Here is a 13,356-nt window from a genome sequence, read left to right on the forward strand (position 1 = left end):
GTTTTTCTTTGCAAAGCAGATTGTGTTTATTTGCGAAACACTGGATTTGTTTGATGAATATTGGCACAAAATTTGCTCCATAGAGGTTTTTTTGGGGAAAGTTGAAATGCAGTCTCCTGTAAGGGGTAGGTTTAGGTGTAGGATTGGTGTAGGGCAATAGCACATACAGTAAGTACACTCAGAGGTGGGTAGTAACGAGTTACATTTACTTCGTTACATTTACTTGAGTAAATTTTTTGGGTAACTAATACTTTTAGAGTATATTTAAAAATGGGTACTTTTACTCTTACTCGAGTACATTTTAGTGAAAAAAGCGGTACTTTTACTTCGTTACTGTGGGCGACGCTCCTCTCGTTACTTTATCTTAATGCATACAAGTTAAAAATCCTTCAATTTATTCCAAGCGCGCCATTTACTTTTTTTTCTGGGCAATGAGCGATGCCCGTTCGCGAATGATTCATTCTTTTGAGTCAATTCTATTCGAAGGCTTGATCAAACCAGTTGGCAGACCAATGAATCGGTTCGCGAATCAGTTTGAATGATTCGTTCAGTTCCCTGCCGCACGCGCTGAGTCGTCTGAGGCGGTTCTCACTCAGAGTTGTAACATCAAGAGCGCTGAAGACGTGGCTCTGGATCAACAGTCAGTTGAAAACATCTGCAAAGGTTATGGTTTGCTAGCTATGAAGATCTTTATTAGACGAACACCGCGTGTGCTGACGGTTCCACAGGTATAGATTCGTTTACAGTACACGATACCACTATGACATTACCAGTTTGTTGTACATGTACCTTACACATTAAATACAATGTATATTTGATTCATTTAATAAGCTGTGACGGAGTATGAAATAAACACCCGCCAAACCCGCGTTAGTTCCAGGAGGAATGCCTTGCCTAGACACAATTAATATGGAAATTTTCACAATCTTTACGCTTGCAGAAATAAAGGCTACATTTGTTTACATTTTGCAGAACAGACGGAAGAAGATCCGTCAATGTGCATTTGTTTCGTTATGTTCAGATGTTCTGTAGCGGTCATGTGAGGAGATTTTACTCTTCTCCGTGTCAGAGGTTATATACATTTATAATACATAATTAAAATTTAAAATATAATTAAAATTTAACTCAGTGATCAGGGCCGGATTATCCATAGACGGGATTGGGCGAGTGCCCTGGGGCACCAGCCAATAGGGTGGCACCAAGTGATTACGATAATGACAAGACCTTTAAAATATTTTTTCATGTTTTGTATATATTATTTTGCTGGAAGAGATACAAATGCATAGAAAATGAACAGTTAATGATACAATATACAGAGAGAATATCAAATACATGCACGCATATAAAGAATTGCGATTGGGTCAGGTCCCAGTGTATTTGCCCCTCCCCAGTCAGAGTCGAGCATATTTATTCACAAATGGATAGGCAGCATCGACTTGGCGGTTGTGCGAAACGTAAATTAAAAAAAGAAGAGAAAATATCATGACACATAGCCAGGGCTATACAGGGCGACTGAAAAGTAGCTACTGTGTGCGACTATCAAAACATATTTAGGAGCACCTGTGCGACTAACCCGATCAGCATAGGCTATTTGTGTTTGCGCTGAGAGGAGCTTCAAAGATTTCTACTTGCGTGTTTGTGCAGCGGTGAGTGGGCCTAATGTATCGCAGACATATGTTGATTCCTTGAATGCAATGTTAATCAGAATCCACTCACTGCTCAAAATACTTTTGTTCATTGCTGAGTTATGCACGCTCACAAATGCTCTCGTTATAACAAACAAAGTGTAGATAGTGTAAATAAGAGATTCGTTGTGCAGTGTAGAGAGCTTCATTGATTATAATGGAGTTTTGTGAGATTGCTGAAGTGAGTAACAGCTTTTAAAGATTATTAAAGGTATTTGTAAATGTGATATTAAATTAATACAACAGCTCAATAAACAATAAGTTATATAAAGTGATGTACATTGTATGACTTTTAACAATATTGCCTGATTTTGCTCTATTTAGTCAAGGAACATAGTTTCAAACAGTCACAGCCGAGCGCTGCGTCTCCATTCAAACATAGCGGTGTTTCATTTATGAATGAACCTGCGTTTTTAAATGAGTCTAGTGAGTCAGTGATTCAATTACCCACTCATAAAGTGAGTCACTTGCTTCGTTCCTGAATGAATCAGCTGTTCAAACGAATCAGTGACTTACCGCCACCTGTTGGCAGTTTTATTTTTATGTTTAAAGTGTCCTTTCAGTTATTTAAATCATTTCAATCAAACAATAGTTCTATATTCAAAATGTTATATTTAAAACATTAATCTCACAACATTGCTATGAATTTAAAACATCCATGCCACCTCTGAGCCTCTCTAAATGTCTGTAAATTTACCTACATGCCACTTTTGTGTTCTTCTGTGCCACCTTTGTAGTGGAAACTAATTTTGTTGAATGATTTCTTTTGATTAGTAACTTATTCTTCTTATTCTACCTGTTCTTATGGAATTTTTTTTATTATTAAAAACGGGGGACTTCAAATGTGGTCACCCTAGGGCACTACACTGTGTTAATCCGGGCCTGTCAGTGATGCAAATCAGAATTTGTATCAGCTGTTACTCCAGTTTTCAGTGTAATATGATCCTTCAGAAATCATTAAAATATATTGTTTTATTACCAGTGTTGTTGAAAAAAAACAAAAACAAAAAAACAGCATATGCTGGTTAGATATGTTTTGAAGCTGGGATGCTGGTTTGTGCTGGTCATGTGCTGGTCTTGAGCAGGTCGGACCAGTTTAGGACAAGCAAAGGACCAGCTTAAATCAGTTCAAACCAGCATCCCGTGCTTCAAAACATACCATACCAGCATATGCTGTTTTTTTCAACAGGGAACAGTTTTGCTGCTTAATATTTTTTGGAACCTGTGACATTTTGTTCAGGATTCTTTTATGAATAGAAAGCTAAAAAAGAACAGCATTGATAATAAATCAGGCTGATAAAAATTCTGATTTGCATCACTGAAATAAATTACATTAAAAAAAAATTAAAGGTATTTTGAACGGCTGTGTGTGTGTTGTGTGTGTGTGTGTGTGTGTGTGTGTGTATAAAATTGTATCTAAATATCTATATATCTAAATAAAAATAGACTATATTCAGTATATGATCCAAAGTAACTAGTAACTAACTACTTGAGTAGTTTTTTTATCCGATACTTTTTTACTCTTACTCAAGTAACTATTCAGACTATTACTTTTACTTTTACTTGAGTAAATATTTCTTCAAGTACTTTTACTTTTACTTGAGTACAGTTTTTGGGTACTCTACCCACCTCTGAGTACACTATAAAAACCATTACGCCTATGGGATGTCCCCACTTTTCACAAAAACGAACATGTGTGTGTGTGTGTGTGTGTGTGTGTGTGTGAGTGAGTGAAGCCCCTGTTGTGGATGATTCTAAGCGTTTCCTTGATTAAAGACTGTTCAACGTTTCCTCGGTTCCCTTGTGCTCCTTATCACAGCGAATCGTAACAGTAAGCACATCATTGTCAAAATCTACAATCAAGGGACACCTTCATGAATGTAAATACAGAGGGTTTACAACAAGGTGCAAACCACTGGTAACATTCAAGAACAGGAAAGCAAGATTAGACTTTGCCAGAAAACATCTAAAAAACCCTCCCATGTTCTGGAAAACAATTTTTTAGACTGATGAAACCATGATTAACTTGTACCAAATTGATGGGAAGAGAAAAGTAAGGCAAAGAAAAGAACAGCTCACGATCCAAAGCAAAGCACATCAAGTGTCAAACATGGAGGTGGCAGTGTTATGGCACGGTATGGCTGCCAATGGAACAGGCTTACTGGTGTTTATTGATGATGTAACTACTGACAGAAGTAGCAGGATGAATTCTGAGGTCTTTAAGGCTATACCCTCTGCTCACATTCAGCCAAATGCTACAAAACTGATAGGACACATGCTTCACAATGCAGATGGATAATGATGACCCTAAACATACTGCGAAAGCAACTCAAGACTTTTTGAAGGCAAAGAAATGGAATATTCTTCAATGGCCAAGTCACTCACCTGATCTCAATCCAATAAAGCATGCTTTTCAGTTATTGAAGACAAGAATGAAGGCAGAAAGACTCACAAACAAGCAGCAACTCAAGGTAGCTGCAGTGAAGACCTGGCAAAGCATCTCCAGGGAGGAAACTCAGAATTTGGTGATGTCCATGGGCTCCAGACTACAGTTAGTCATTGACTGCAAAGGATTTTCATCCAAGTATTTAAATCGTGCTCATATTTACAATGACACTCTTAAAAATAAAGGTGCTTCACGATGCTATAGAAGAACCTTTTTGTCTAAATCTAAAGAAACTTTCTGTTTCACAAAAGGTTCTTTGTGGTGAAAGAAAGTTCTTCAGATTAGAAAAAGATAAGAAAGAGATGGTTCTTTAGAGATTCACCTGGTTTTTAAAAGTACAGCAGTAGCTATCATGCAAGGGTTTGAGTTTCTGGCAAAACTTCTGACAGAAGACACAAAATGAAAGCAACAAAATCAGTTTCTTGATGTGACTGTATGATGACTGTCTCTTTTGGTCTCATGCAGGATGTGTCTGATAATGCCTGTTCTGGGTCTGGCAGCTTTGTGAATATTCCTGGACTTCTGTCCATGATTGAAGTAGCAACTGATGGCAGTGTCTTTGGTGTCAACTATCAAGGGAACTTATACCAAAGGTGAGCTGAACAGTCATAATATTACAAGTTGTATGAACAAAAGTGATGAATTCATCAAGAAACATTTTCTGATGTAAATCAAGCACTGCATTAAGAAAACATCATTATTGTCTATTGCAGAATTGGTGTCACTCACTCCAACCCTTCTGGCACAGACTGGCAAGCAATGGTTGCTTGTCCCAACGGCCACAAACACGTCAGCTTTGACCTGGGAGTGCTGTGGGTTGTATGTGTTGATGGCTCCATCCGTAAATGTACTTTATAGTTTGTCACTTCAGCAACAGAGGAGTTCAATCATTAACAGAAACCTCAAAGTAATCAGTCATTATTAACCCTTTAAAACCTAAGGGTAAAATAGGTCATTTTCACACATTTTGTTTATTTGACTGTAAAATTCTAACAGAATGTGCTATTTTCAAGTGCAAGGTGTCATTTTTTTCAGAAAACAAATGGCTTTCAAAAAAGTACAGTTTTTGACCATTAATCTTGTGTTTTGAGTTTGTAAACAGAATTTAAATAGACAAAAATAAAAAAAAAGGAATATATATATATTTTTTTATTTAGAAAAAAAAGAGAAAAATCATGATCGAAATAATCCAACACTTCTTACTTCAAAATTCAACTATAATACATATATACAAGTATTTTTGGGACACTGGGTTGCACAGTTTTCATTCAGGAGGCTTTTTTGTTCATACACGCACACATTTACACATGCATGTACATGCATACACCCATTCATTTACATGCGCGGACTCATTATAGCGACGCACATAACGTCTGCCGGGGAAGTTGTGGCCTAATGGTTAGAGAGTCGGACTTGTAATCCAAAGGTTGCAAGTTCGAGTCTCGGGCCGGCAGGAATTGTAGGTGGGGGGAGTGAATGTCCAGCGCTCTCTCCACCCTCAATACCAGTTCGGTGCCCTTGAGCAAGGCACTGAACCCCCAACTGCTCCCCGGGCGCCGCAGCATAAATGGCTGCCCACTGCTCCGGGTGTGTGTTCACAGTGTGTGTGTGTTCACTGCTGTGTGTGTGCACGTTGGATGGGTTAAATGCAGAGCACAAATTCCGAGTATGGGTCACCATACTTGGCCGTATGTCACTTCACTTCACAACGTTACCACATGTGAAAAAGTCTCACTCAGCCTGCTCCCAAAGTCTCATCAAAAATCATCCTAATCGACTCTTATGCTGTTTACTCCTCCTTGACCATGTTTTTGTTCATTTTGTTTATTATTTTATGCAATAACAAACTCCGCGCTCCCTATCTCTCCATTCAAATTCTCCCTTCCCGCTCTCCCGGAAATCTGCCGTCATTTGTTGATGGAGCGCAAGAAATTACCGTAATAAGCCATATATTGCCGAAAAGCGCATTTTGTCTGCTATCAGGAGCAATTATGAATTATTTTGATAGTGCAAACGGTAGAAGAGTTATGGTAACATGAATACAGCTTGGTCTGATGTGTCGGCGCCGACACAGCCGGTTTGGAAAACCAAAAGCTTTATTATACTTATTATACTTTTATATATTATTCTTTTTTTTTCTTGGTGTAATATCTGTACTTTTGCAATAAAATAAAGAATCAGACACAGACACGGTTCTCTCTTCTTTTCTTCTCTTTTTCACACCGTCAGCTAGTGGTCACACAATACCTTTGCAGACACATTTCCCCTTTTCTTTGAAGCATATCCATTGAGGTACCGTCTTGAAACATAACAAAATAGTATCTCATTCTATCAGGAACACCTTATTTAACAAAGAATTACAGAATTACTTTAAGAAACAATCCACCTGATTATTCGAAACAAGTAAATTAACAGAACAATTACTGATATGCTCTCCTGTAACTACTCCTTACACAAAGGAATACTTTCTTTAAAGAGTGTCTTCGTCACCCTATAGACTAATCACAGTAATAACTAAAATAACCATAAACTGATTTTGAACCACTGAACTATTTCAGGCTTACAGTGACTGTTACTTTTTTAACACAGTCCTTCAAACAAACTGGTTGTTTAGGGACTCTCGCACTTCGCCTAGGACTTGTTTGCTGTTCCTTCTCGTGAGCCTGAGGCTGTAAAGTTGGTTCCCCTTCTGGTATTTTTCCCAAACTTATCAGCACCTCATTCGGAACGCCAGTGAGACGAGACGCATTCCATTTCTTCCCATCACCCAACAGGAAAGTATTTGGACCAACTCTCCTTTTCACCAAATGCGGAACAGTATACCTTGGGAATCCTTTGTGAACATGCTCTGGTTTCTTAATACGCACCCAGTCTTGTTCCTTGAATTTGGGTACCTTGGCTCCTCTCCTTTTTTCAGTATCCTCTTTCCATTTCTGCTGTTTACGTGTCACAGTGTTTTCAATGTCCGCATATGTCTTCACATCTGCGCCGGCAGGATATTCAATTTAGTGCGCATCTTGCGGCCACGCAGCAACTCAAAAGGCGTAGCCCCCGTGGTAGCGTGTGGTGTTGCCCGGAAGCTATGCAAAAACTGTGTCACAGCTGATTTCTAAGGCTTTTCTCCTGAATTGCAGATTGATGCATTGCTTCAACACTCTATTAAATCGCTCGACTGCCCTGTTGGCTTGAGGATAATATATGCTGGAGTATGTATGTTGAATGTTACGTTCCTTCAGAAAGTCAGCCAAAGCAGATGATGTTAACTGTGGACCATTATCAGACACTAAGCAGTGCAGATTTCCCTCTCTACTAAAGACGGTGTCCAGAAAGTTTATGACAGCATCAGTTGTCACTTGGGGTGCAAAAGCTACTTCTGGCCACTTACTAAAGTAATCAACCAGGGTTATGGTGTAGCGGCAGTCCCATGCAGCAGCTTCAAATGGTCCCATGATATCGATGGCTATCTTTTCCCATGGGCCACTAGGTAGTTCTACAGGTATGAGAGGTGCAGGTGCAGGCTTGGCCGTTTTGTCATTCAACTGACATGTCATACAGGAGGCACTTCTACCCATTTTCGGCCACCAGTAGAGATCACGAAGCCTTTGCTTTGTTCTGACAATGCCTTGGTGTCCTTCGTGTGCTAAATTTATGAGTCTTGTACGCAGTGACACTGGGACTACTAGGCAGTGGTTACCCCGCATAATTAACGGACCCTCAACAGAAAGCTCATGTCATATATGAAAGTAGGGTTCCAGTTCTTGTTTCACTGACTTTTTGTTTTTAGGCCAGCCTTCCTCTATCTGAGCACGAAGATGGGTTAACTGGGGGCAGCTCTCAGATGCAGAAGCGAACTCGGAGACAGACATGGCAAGCAAGTGAGACACAGTGGCAACCAGTTCTGGTTCATCTGTTGGATCTCCCATGTCAGGTAAAGGGAGTCGAGAGAGACAGTCTGCCGTAACGTTGTACTTCCCAGGACGGAATGCAACCTCATAAGAATAGCATAACAGATGGGCTGACCACCTAGCGATCCGCATGCCAGCTCTCCCTGTGCCTTTAGATGTAAGAAGCGTTGTGAGGGCTTGGTGGTCAGTGCGCAGGACAAAATGTCTCCCCCAAAGATATGTCCTCCATTTTTCAATACTCCACACACAAGCCAATGCTTCTCTTTCCACAGTTGAGTACTTCCTTTCGGCCGGCGAAAGAGTTCGGGAGGCAAATGCAACTATGCGCTCAGTACCATCAGTATGTAGCTGTGAAAGAACTCCTCCACACAATAATCAGAAGCATCGGTACTCACATAAGTTGGTAGTTGGGGATCAAACAGAGCCAGAATGGGGTTCTGAGATAAGAGCTTTTTCAGGGTAGCAAAACTTTGTTCTGCCTTATCAGTCCAGAGAAAGTTCATGTCAGTAGAGGTTCTCAAAACTTCACGCAGTGGTTCCACCACTGTTGCGTAATCAGGAAGAAATTTACTATACCAGGAGGTAAGGCCCAGGAATGAGCGCAATGAGGCCAAGTCATGGGGAGCAGGTGCATGTACGATAGCACCTAAATTATCAGGACGCAGCAGTGTTAATTTTGGCAGGCATTTTTGATTTAGTCTTAGTCTTTATCTTGAGACGAAAATGCTTAATAGTCTTAGTCACATTTTAGTCATTTGAGTCTTTCATAGTTTTAGTCTATTCATTGTATTTTTGTCAACTTTTCGTCATTACTTTTAGTCAAAGAGCCGTTAACAACATTTATTTTGGTAGCTATTTTATATGTAGTATTCAAACAAAAATAGGCATCAGTTATTTTCTCTTTAGACCGCTTTAGACCAAATCAATTAAGCTTATGAGAAATTTGAATCAAGGATTGAATTTGTAAAAACTGGAATAAATTTTCATTTTTTGGTAGAGCTACAAATTAAACTCATTTTTCAGAGACAGTAGCTTTACTTAATTATACATTTATTTAACATCTTTGGTTGGTTAACATTTATGACACGGATAGGAATGCTGTCCCTTTAAGACGGAAGGCATGCATGTAATACTGACACACATTCAGTTTTCACCCACCTGTTTACGCTCACTGAAGCCGTAACTGACTGTATTTACGTGAGATACTTTACACAATAGACATTTGAACTGCTGTGTGTGTATTTGAGCACCGAAAACTGATCGCGCGCTGTATGAGAACTGAAGAAGTGGAGCGTGCGCGAGAGAGAGCACTTCTATCAGCGCGATTCCGCCTATCCCGCCGTCACTAACTTTCCTGCTTTACCTTGACTTTGTGTACGAATGCATGTACTGGCAGCAATTCAGAAGTCTCATTATTTGTAACCACGGTATCACCTTCTATACGGCAGTTAAGTGCTTTCAGCAGATCCATCCCCAGCAAAGGTGAGCCTGACTGTACTATGTAGATGGTACCCACAGCTGATTTACCGTCATGGAAGACTTCTGTGGAGAAACAGCCCAGTACCAGAATAGTCTCTTTAGTATAAGAAACTAATTTTACTGTCGGCAGATTGAGAGTGCATGAAGAAAAACGTGCACGGTAAGTACTCTCTGGTAGTATGGACACTGATGAGCCTGTGTCCACTATTAGCTCCACTGGCTGACAATGTCCATCATCCGTTTTGATTTGCACACAACAGAGAATTTTTGTCTTTCACAGTCATAGGTTCATTCATGTATAATACAGTGAGCATATTACAATCTCATGCACCTGTTTCTGTGACGAGCGACACACTTTGGGGTCCTATTTAAAGTGTCCTATTATTCCACATGAATTGCAAACTGCTTTTGTTGCTGGACATGAAGGTTTGTTAGCCAGATGATTGCTGCATCCGCAACGGTAGCATGAACGTCGTTGTTTCGAGTTGGCAACAGGCCATTCTGACGAAGAGAAAGGTAGTGGCTTTCGGTCCCGTAGAGGTTGTTTGGTATTCCGATGACTCTGTATGGCCTGCACTTTTGAAGTATCTGAAAGTATCTCCGAGTTCTTTAATGCAGTCTCCATTTGCACTGCAATTGAGACGGCTTTATTCAGAGTGAGGTCCGGTTCAAGCAAAAGTCTGTCCTGAACACGTGAACTAGCCGCCCGCTCCACGAGCTGATCGCGAAGATTTGCTCTTCCATGTCTCCAAAATCACATGCAGCCAAAAGCTCCCGTAAAGCGGCTAGGAACTGATTAATAGTTTCATCAGTCCGCTGTGTCCTTTGCCTAAATTTGTGTCTCTCCGCAACAACATTAACAGCAGGAACGAAATGTTTTTTCAGTGCAGCAACCGTCGTATAGTATAAGTATTGCCCGAGTCTGGTAGTGTATAAAATAGTCTCTGTCCTTCTGTACCCAAAGCATGCAGCAAAACAGCTCATTTTCTTTCCTCCGGCCATGCGTCGCCTGTAGCATCAATTACAAGAAGGTAATTTTCAAACATTTTGAGCCAGACAGTGAAAGTAAGTGAAGACTCGCCAGGGCATGGCAGGAACAGAGCTGGTAAAGGAACTGTAATCGACATCCTCATCGCCAAATGTAATATCTGTACTTTTGCAATAAAATAAAGAAGCAGACAGAGGCTGCATCCGAAACCGCCTACTTCTCTACTATATAGTAGGCGAAAAGCAGTAGGCGAGCGAATAAGTATGTCCGAAACCTCAGTATTCATATTAGAGTAGGCGAGAATTACCTTGGCGATATACTAATTCTCGCGAGATTCGGACGTGCGTCTACTTAAAGTGAGTCCGAATATGCCTACTTACCTACTATATAGTAGGGGAAAAGCATAGGCGAGCAAAGAAGTATGTCCGAAACCTCAGTATTCATAAAAGAGTAGTCGAGAAGTTCCCGGATGTCCTACTGCTTCAGCCCAGATTCTTGAGTGCTCATCGATGGATACTTTTCAATCCCAGAAGCCCACGGGAGATCAATATGTCATCATCAAACGTGATGGAGAACAGTGACGCGGGTGTTTACAAATGTGAGTATTACAAACCAAAAACGCGGTTTCCTGTGTTAAAATCACATTTGTTTGGCAAGGTGGATGGCTGCGTAACGCGAGAACCCAACGAGATCTGGTGCAGAATCCAAAATGGCGGCTCCCCACTGCTAGATTTCATTCAATTTTTCTTTTTTCTTCATTCTTTTTCTTCTCTTGTTTTGCATTTTTTTTCTCCCTTCCGTTTCAAAACTGGACTATAACGCTTTGCAACCTGGATTACCTTGAGGATTATATCGACACGCATTATAACAGACTCACCATGAACAAGGACAAACCAGACGACAACAAAAAAAGTAAAGGCAATCTCACTCCAAACTCCAAAAGACCCCGTCCTGATTCACTATCCAGCACAGGTACAACACCATCCACATCACCTGAACCGCCGTGCTGCACAGAGGTAAGCGCCATTCTACTCTCCATTGAAAATAAACTTTCCGGACTTGACGCAAGGATCGTGCTAATAGAAGTAATACACAAGGACTTTCAAGAACTACGGCACAGCTTAGAATTCAGCCAAGAACAGATAGACACTCTCACCAAAGAAAATAATTTTTTAAAGGACTCCGTTCACTCTCTTACCGATCAACTCACCTCCGTTGTCACACAAAACAAAGCCATGAAAGAGAACATTCTGAACTTACAATCGCGAAGCATGAGGGACAATTTAGTTTTCACAGGCTTTCTGGAACAAACCCCCAGACGACCCCGAACAATCAGTAAAGGACTTCATGATAAAACAGCTCAAATTACCAGCCGAAACCATACAGGATATCACTTTTCACCGCGTGGTTCAATGGTTTTTATACTGTACAAACTGTATGTGCTATTGCTCTACACCAACCCTACACCTAACCCTACCCCTTACAGGAAACTTTGTGCTATTTCAGATTTTCAATACACTCCATTCTGTGTGATTTATAAGCGTTTTGAAACGTGGGGACATGGGGTAATGTCCTGAAAAGTCACCTTCTCCTTGTAATACCTGTCATACCCTTGTCATTATACAAATTTATGTCCTCATTTGCCACAAACACACACACACACACACACACACACACACACACACACACACACACAAAACAGTATTCTGTAGTAGGAGAATAGTTTCTGAATTAACAGTATTCTAGTCGAAAAGTAACTAACTGGGTGACATATTATTACAGTATTTTAAAGTATGCATACAAAAGACAGCTAATTTACCATCCCATGAGGGCTTGGGAGAGGATTCAACCAAAAACCTAACAAAAGTGTAAGGATTTTTTTGTTTTTTAATTACAAGCAAGTGTGTTTGTTTTGGGGTGGAGCTACACTCTGCAGGACACAGGCTCTGCAGGACTCGAGTTGCCCATCCATGATATATAACATTAACTCCTTTTAGGGGTCAAAGTTAAAGGGATAAACATTAACAACATTTGTTAACAACAAAGTTTAGCATGGTAATATACAGGGCAATTAGTGTTGGGAAGGTTACTTTGGAAATAGGTTATAATAACATAAATCTATAAGAGAGATAGCAAAAACCTTAGGTGTGGTCAGATCAACGGTTGGCTACATTCTTAAGAGAAAAGTGTGAGAGTATGTGTGTGTGTGTGTGTGTGTGTGTGTGTGAGTGAGTGAAGCCCCTGTTGTGGATGATTCTAAGCGTTTCCTTGATTAAAGACTGTTCAACATTTCCTCGGTTCCCTCGTGCTCCTTACCACAGCGAATCGTAACAGTAAGCACATCATTGTCAAAATCTACAATCAAGGGACACCTTCATGAATGTAAATACAGAGGGTTTACAACAAGGTGCAAACCACTGGTAACATTCAAGAACAGGAAAGCAAGATTAGACTTTGCCAGAAAACATCTAAAAAAGCCTCCCATGTTCTGGAAAACATTTTTTAGACTGATGAAACCATGATTAACTTGTACCAAATTGATGGGAAGGGAAAAGTAAGGCGAAAGAAAGGAACAGCTCACAATCCAAAGCAAAGCACATCAAGTGTCAAACATGGAGGTGGCAGTGTTATGGCACGGTATGGCTGCCAATGGAACAGGCTTACTGGTGTTTATTGATGATGTAACTACTGACAGAAGTAGCAGGATGAATTCTGAGGTCTTTAAGGCTATACCCTCTGCTCACATTCAGCCAAATGCTACAAAACTGATAGGACACATGCTTCACAATGCAGATGGATAATGATTACCCTAAACATACCACGAAAGCAACTCAAGACTTTTGAAGGCAAAGA

General features: G+C 40.3%; 1 protein-coding gene across 1 annotated transcript; it reads left to right on the top strand.

Moving 5' to 3' along the window:
* The first annotated feature begins 597 nt into the window (after positions 1–597).
* LOC131548554 (fish-egg lectin-like) lies at positions 598–5,472 on the top strand. Its single transcript, XM_058789928.1, has 3 exons — positions 598–728; positions 4,597–4,724; positions 4,845–5,472. Exons 1-3 carry the CDS (start codon positions 681–683, stop codon positions 4,987–4,989), a joined length of 321 nt encoding a protein of 106 aa, XP_058645911.1. The 5' UTR covers positions 598–680; the 3' UTR covers positions 4,990–5,472.
* The last annotated feature ends 7,884 nt before the right edge of the window (positions 5,473–13,356 follow it).

The sequence above is a fragment of the Onychostoma macrolepis genome, chromosome 10 (genome assembly GCF_012432095.1).
Source record: "Onychostoma macrolepis isolate SWU-2019 chromosome 10, ASM1243209v1, whole genome shotgun sequence".
Classification (NCBI taxonomy): domain Eukaryota; kingdom Metazoa; phylum Chordata; class Actinopteri; order Cypriniformes; family Cyprinidae; genus Onychostoma; species Onychostoma macrolepis.

Coding starts and splice junctions, on each gene's coding strand:
- LOC131548554 (XM_058789928.1), top strand. CDS start 681: ATGAAGATCTTTATTAGACGAACACCGCGTGTGCTGACGGTTCCACAG. Junction 729..4,596: donor GTGTGCTGACGGTTCCACAG/GTATAGATTCGT, acceptor GGTCTCATGCAG/GATGTGTCTGATAATGCCTG. Junction 4,725..4,844: donor CAAGGGAACTTATACCAAAG/GTGAGCTGAACA, acceptor TGTCTATTGCAG/AATTGGTGTCACTCACTCCA.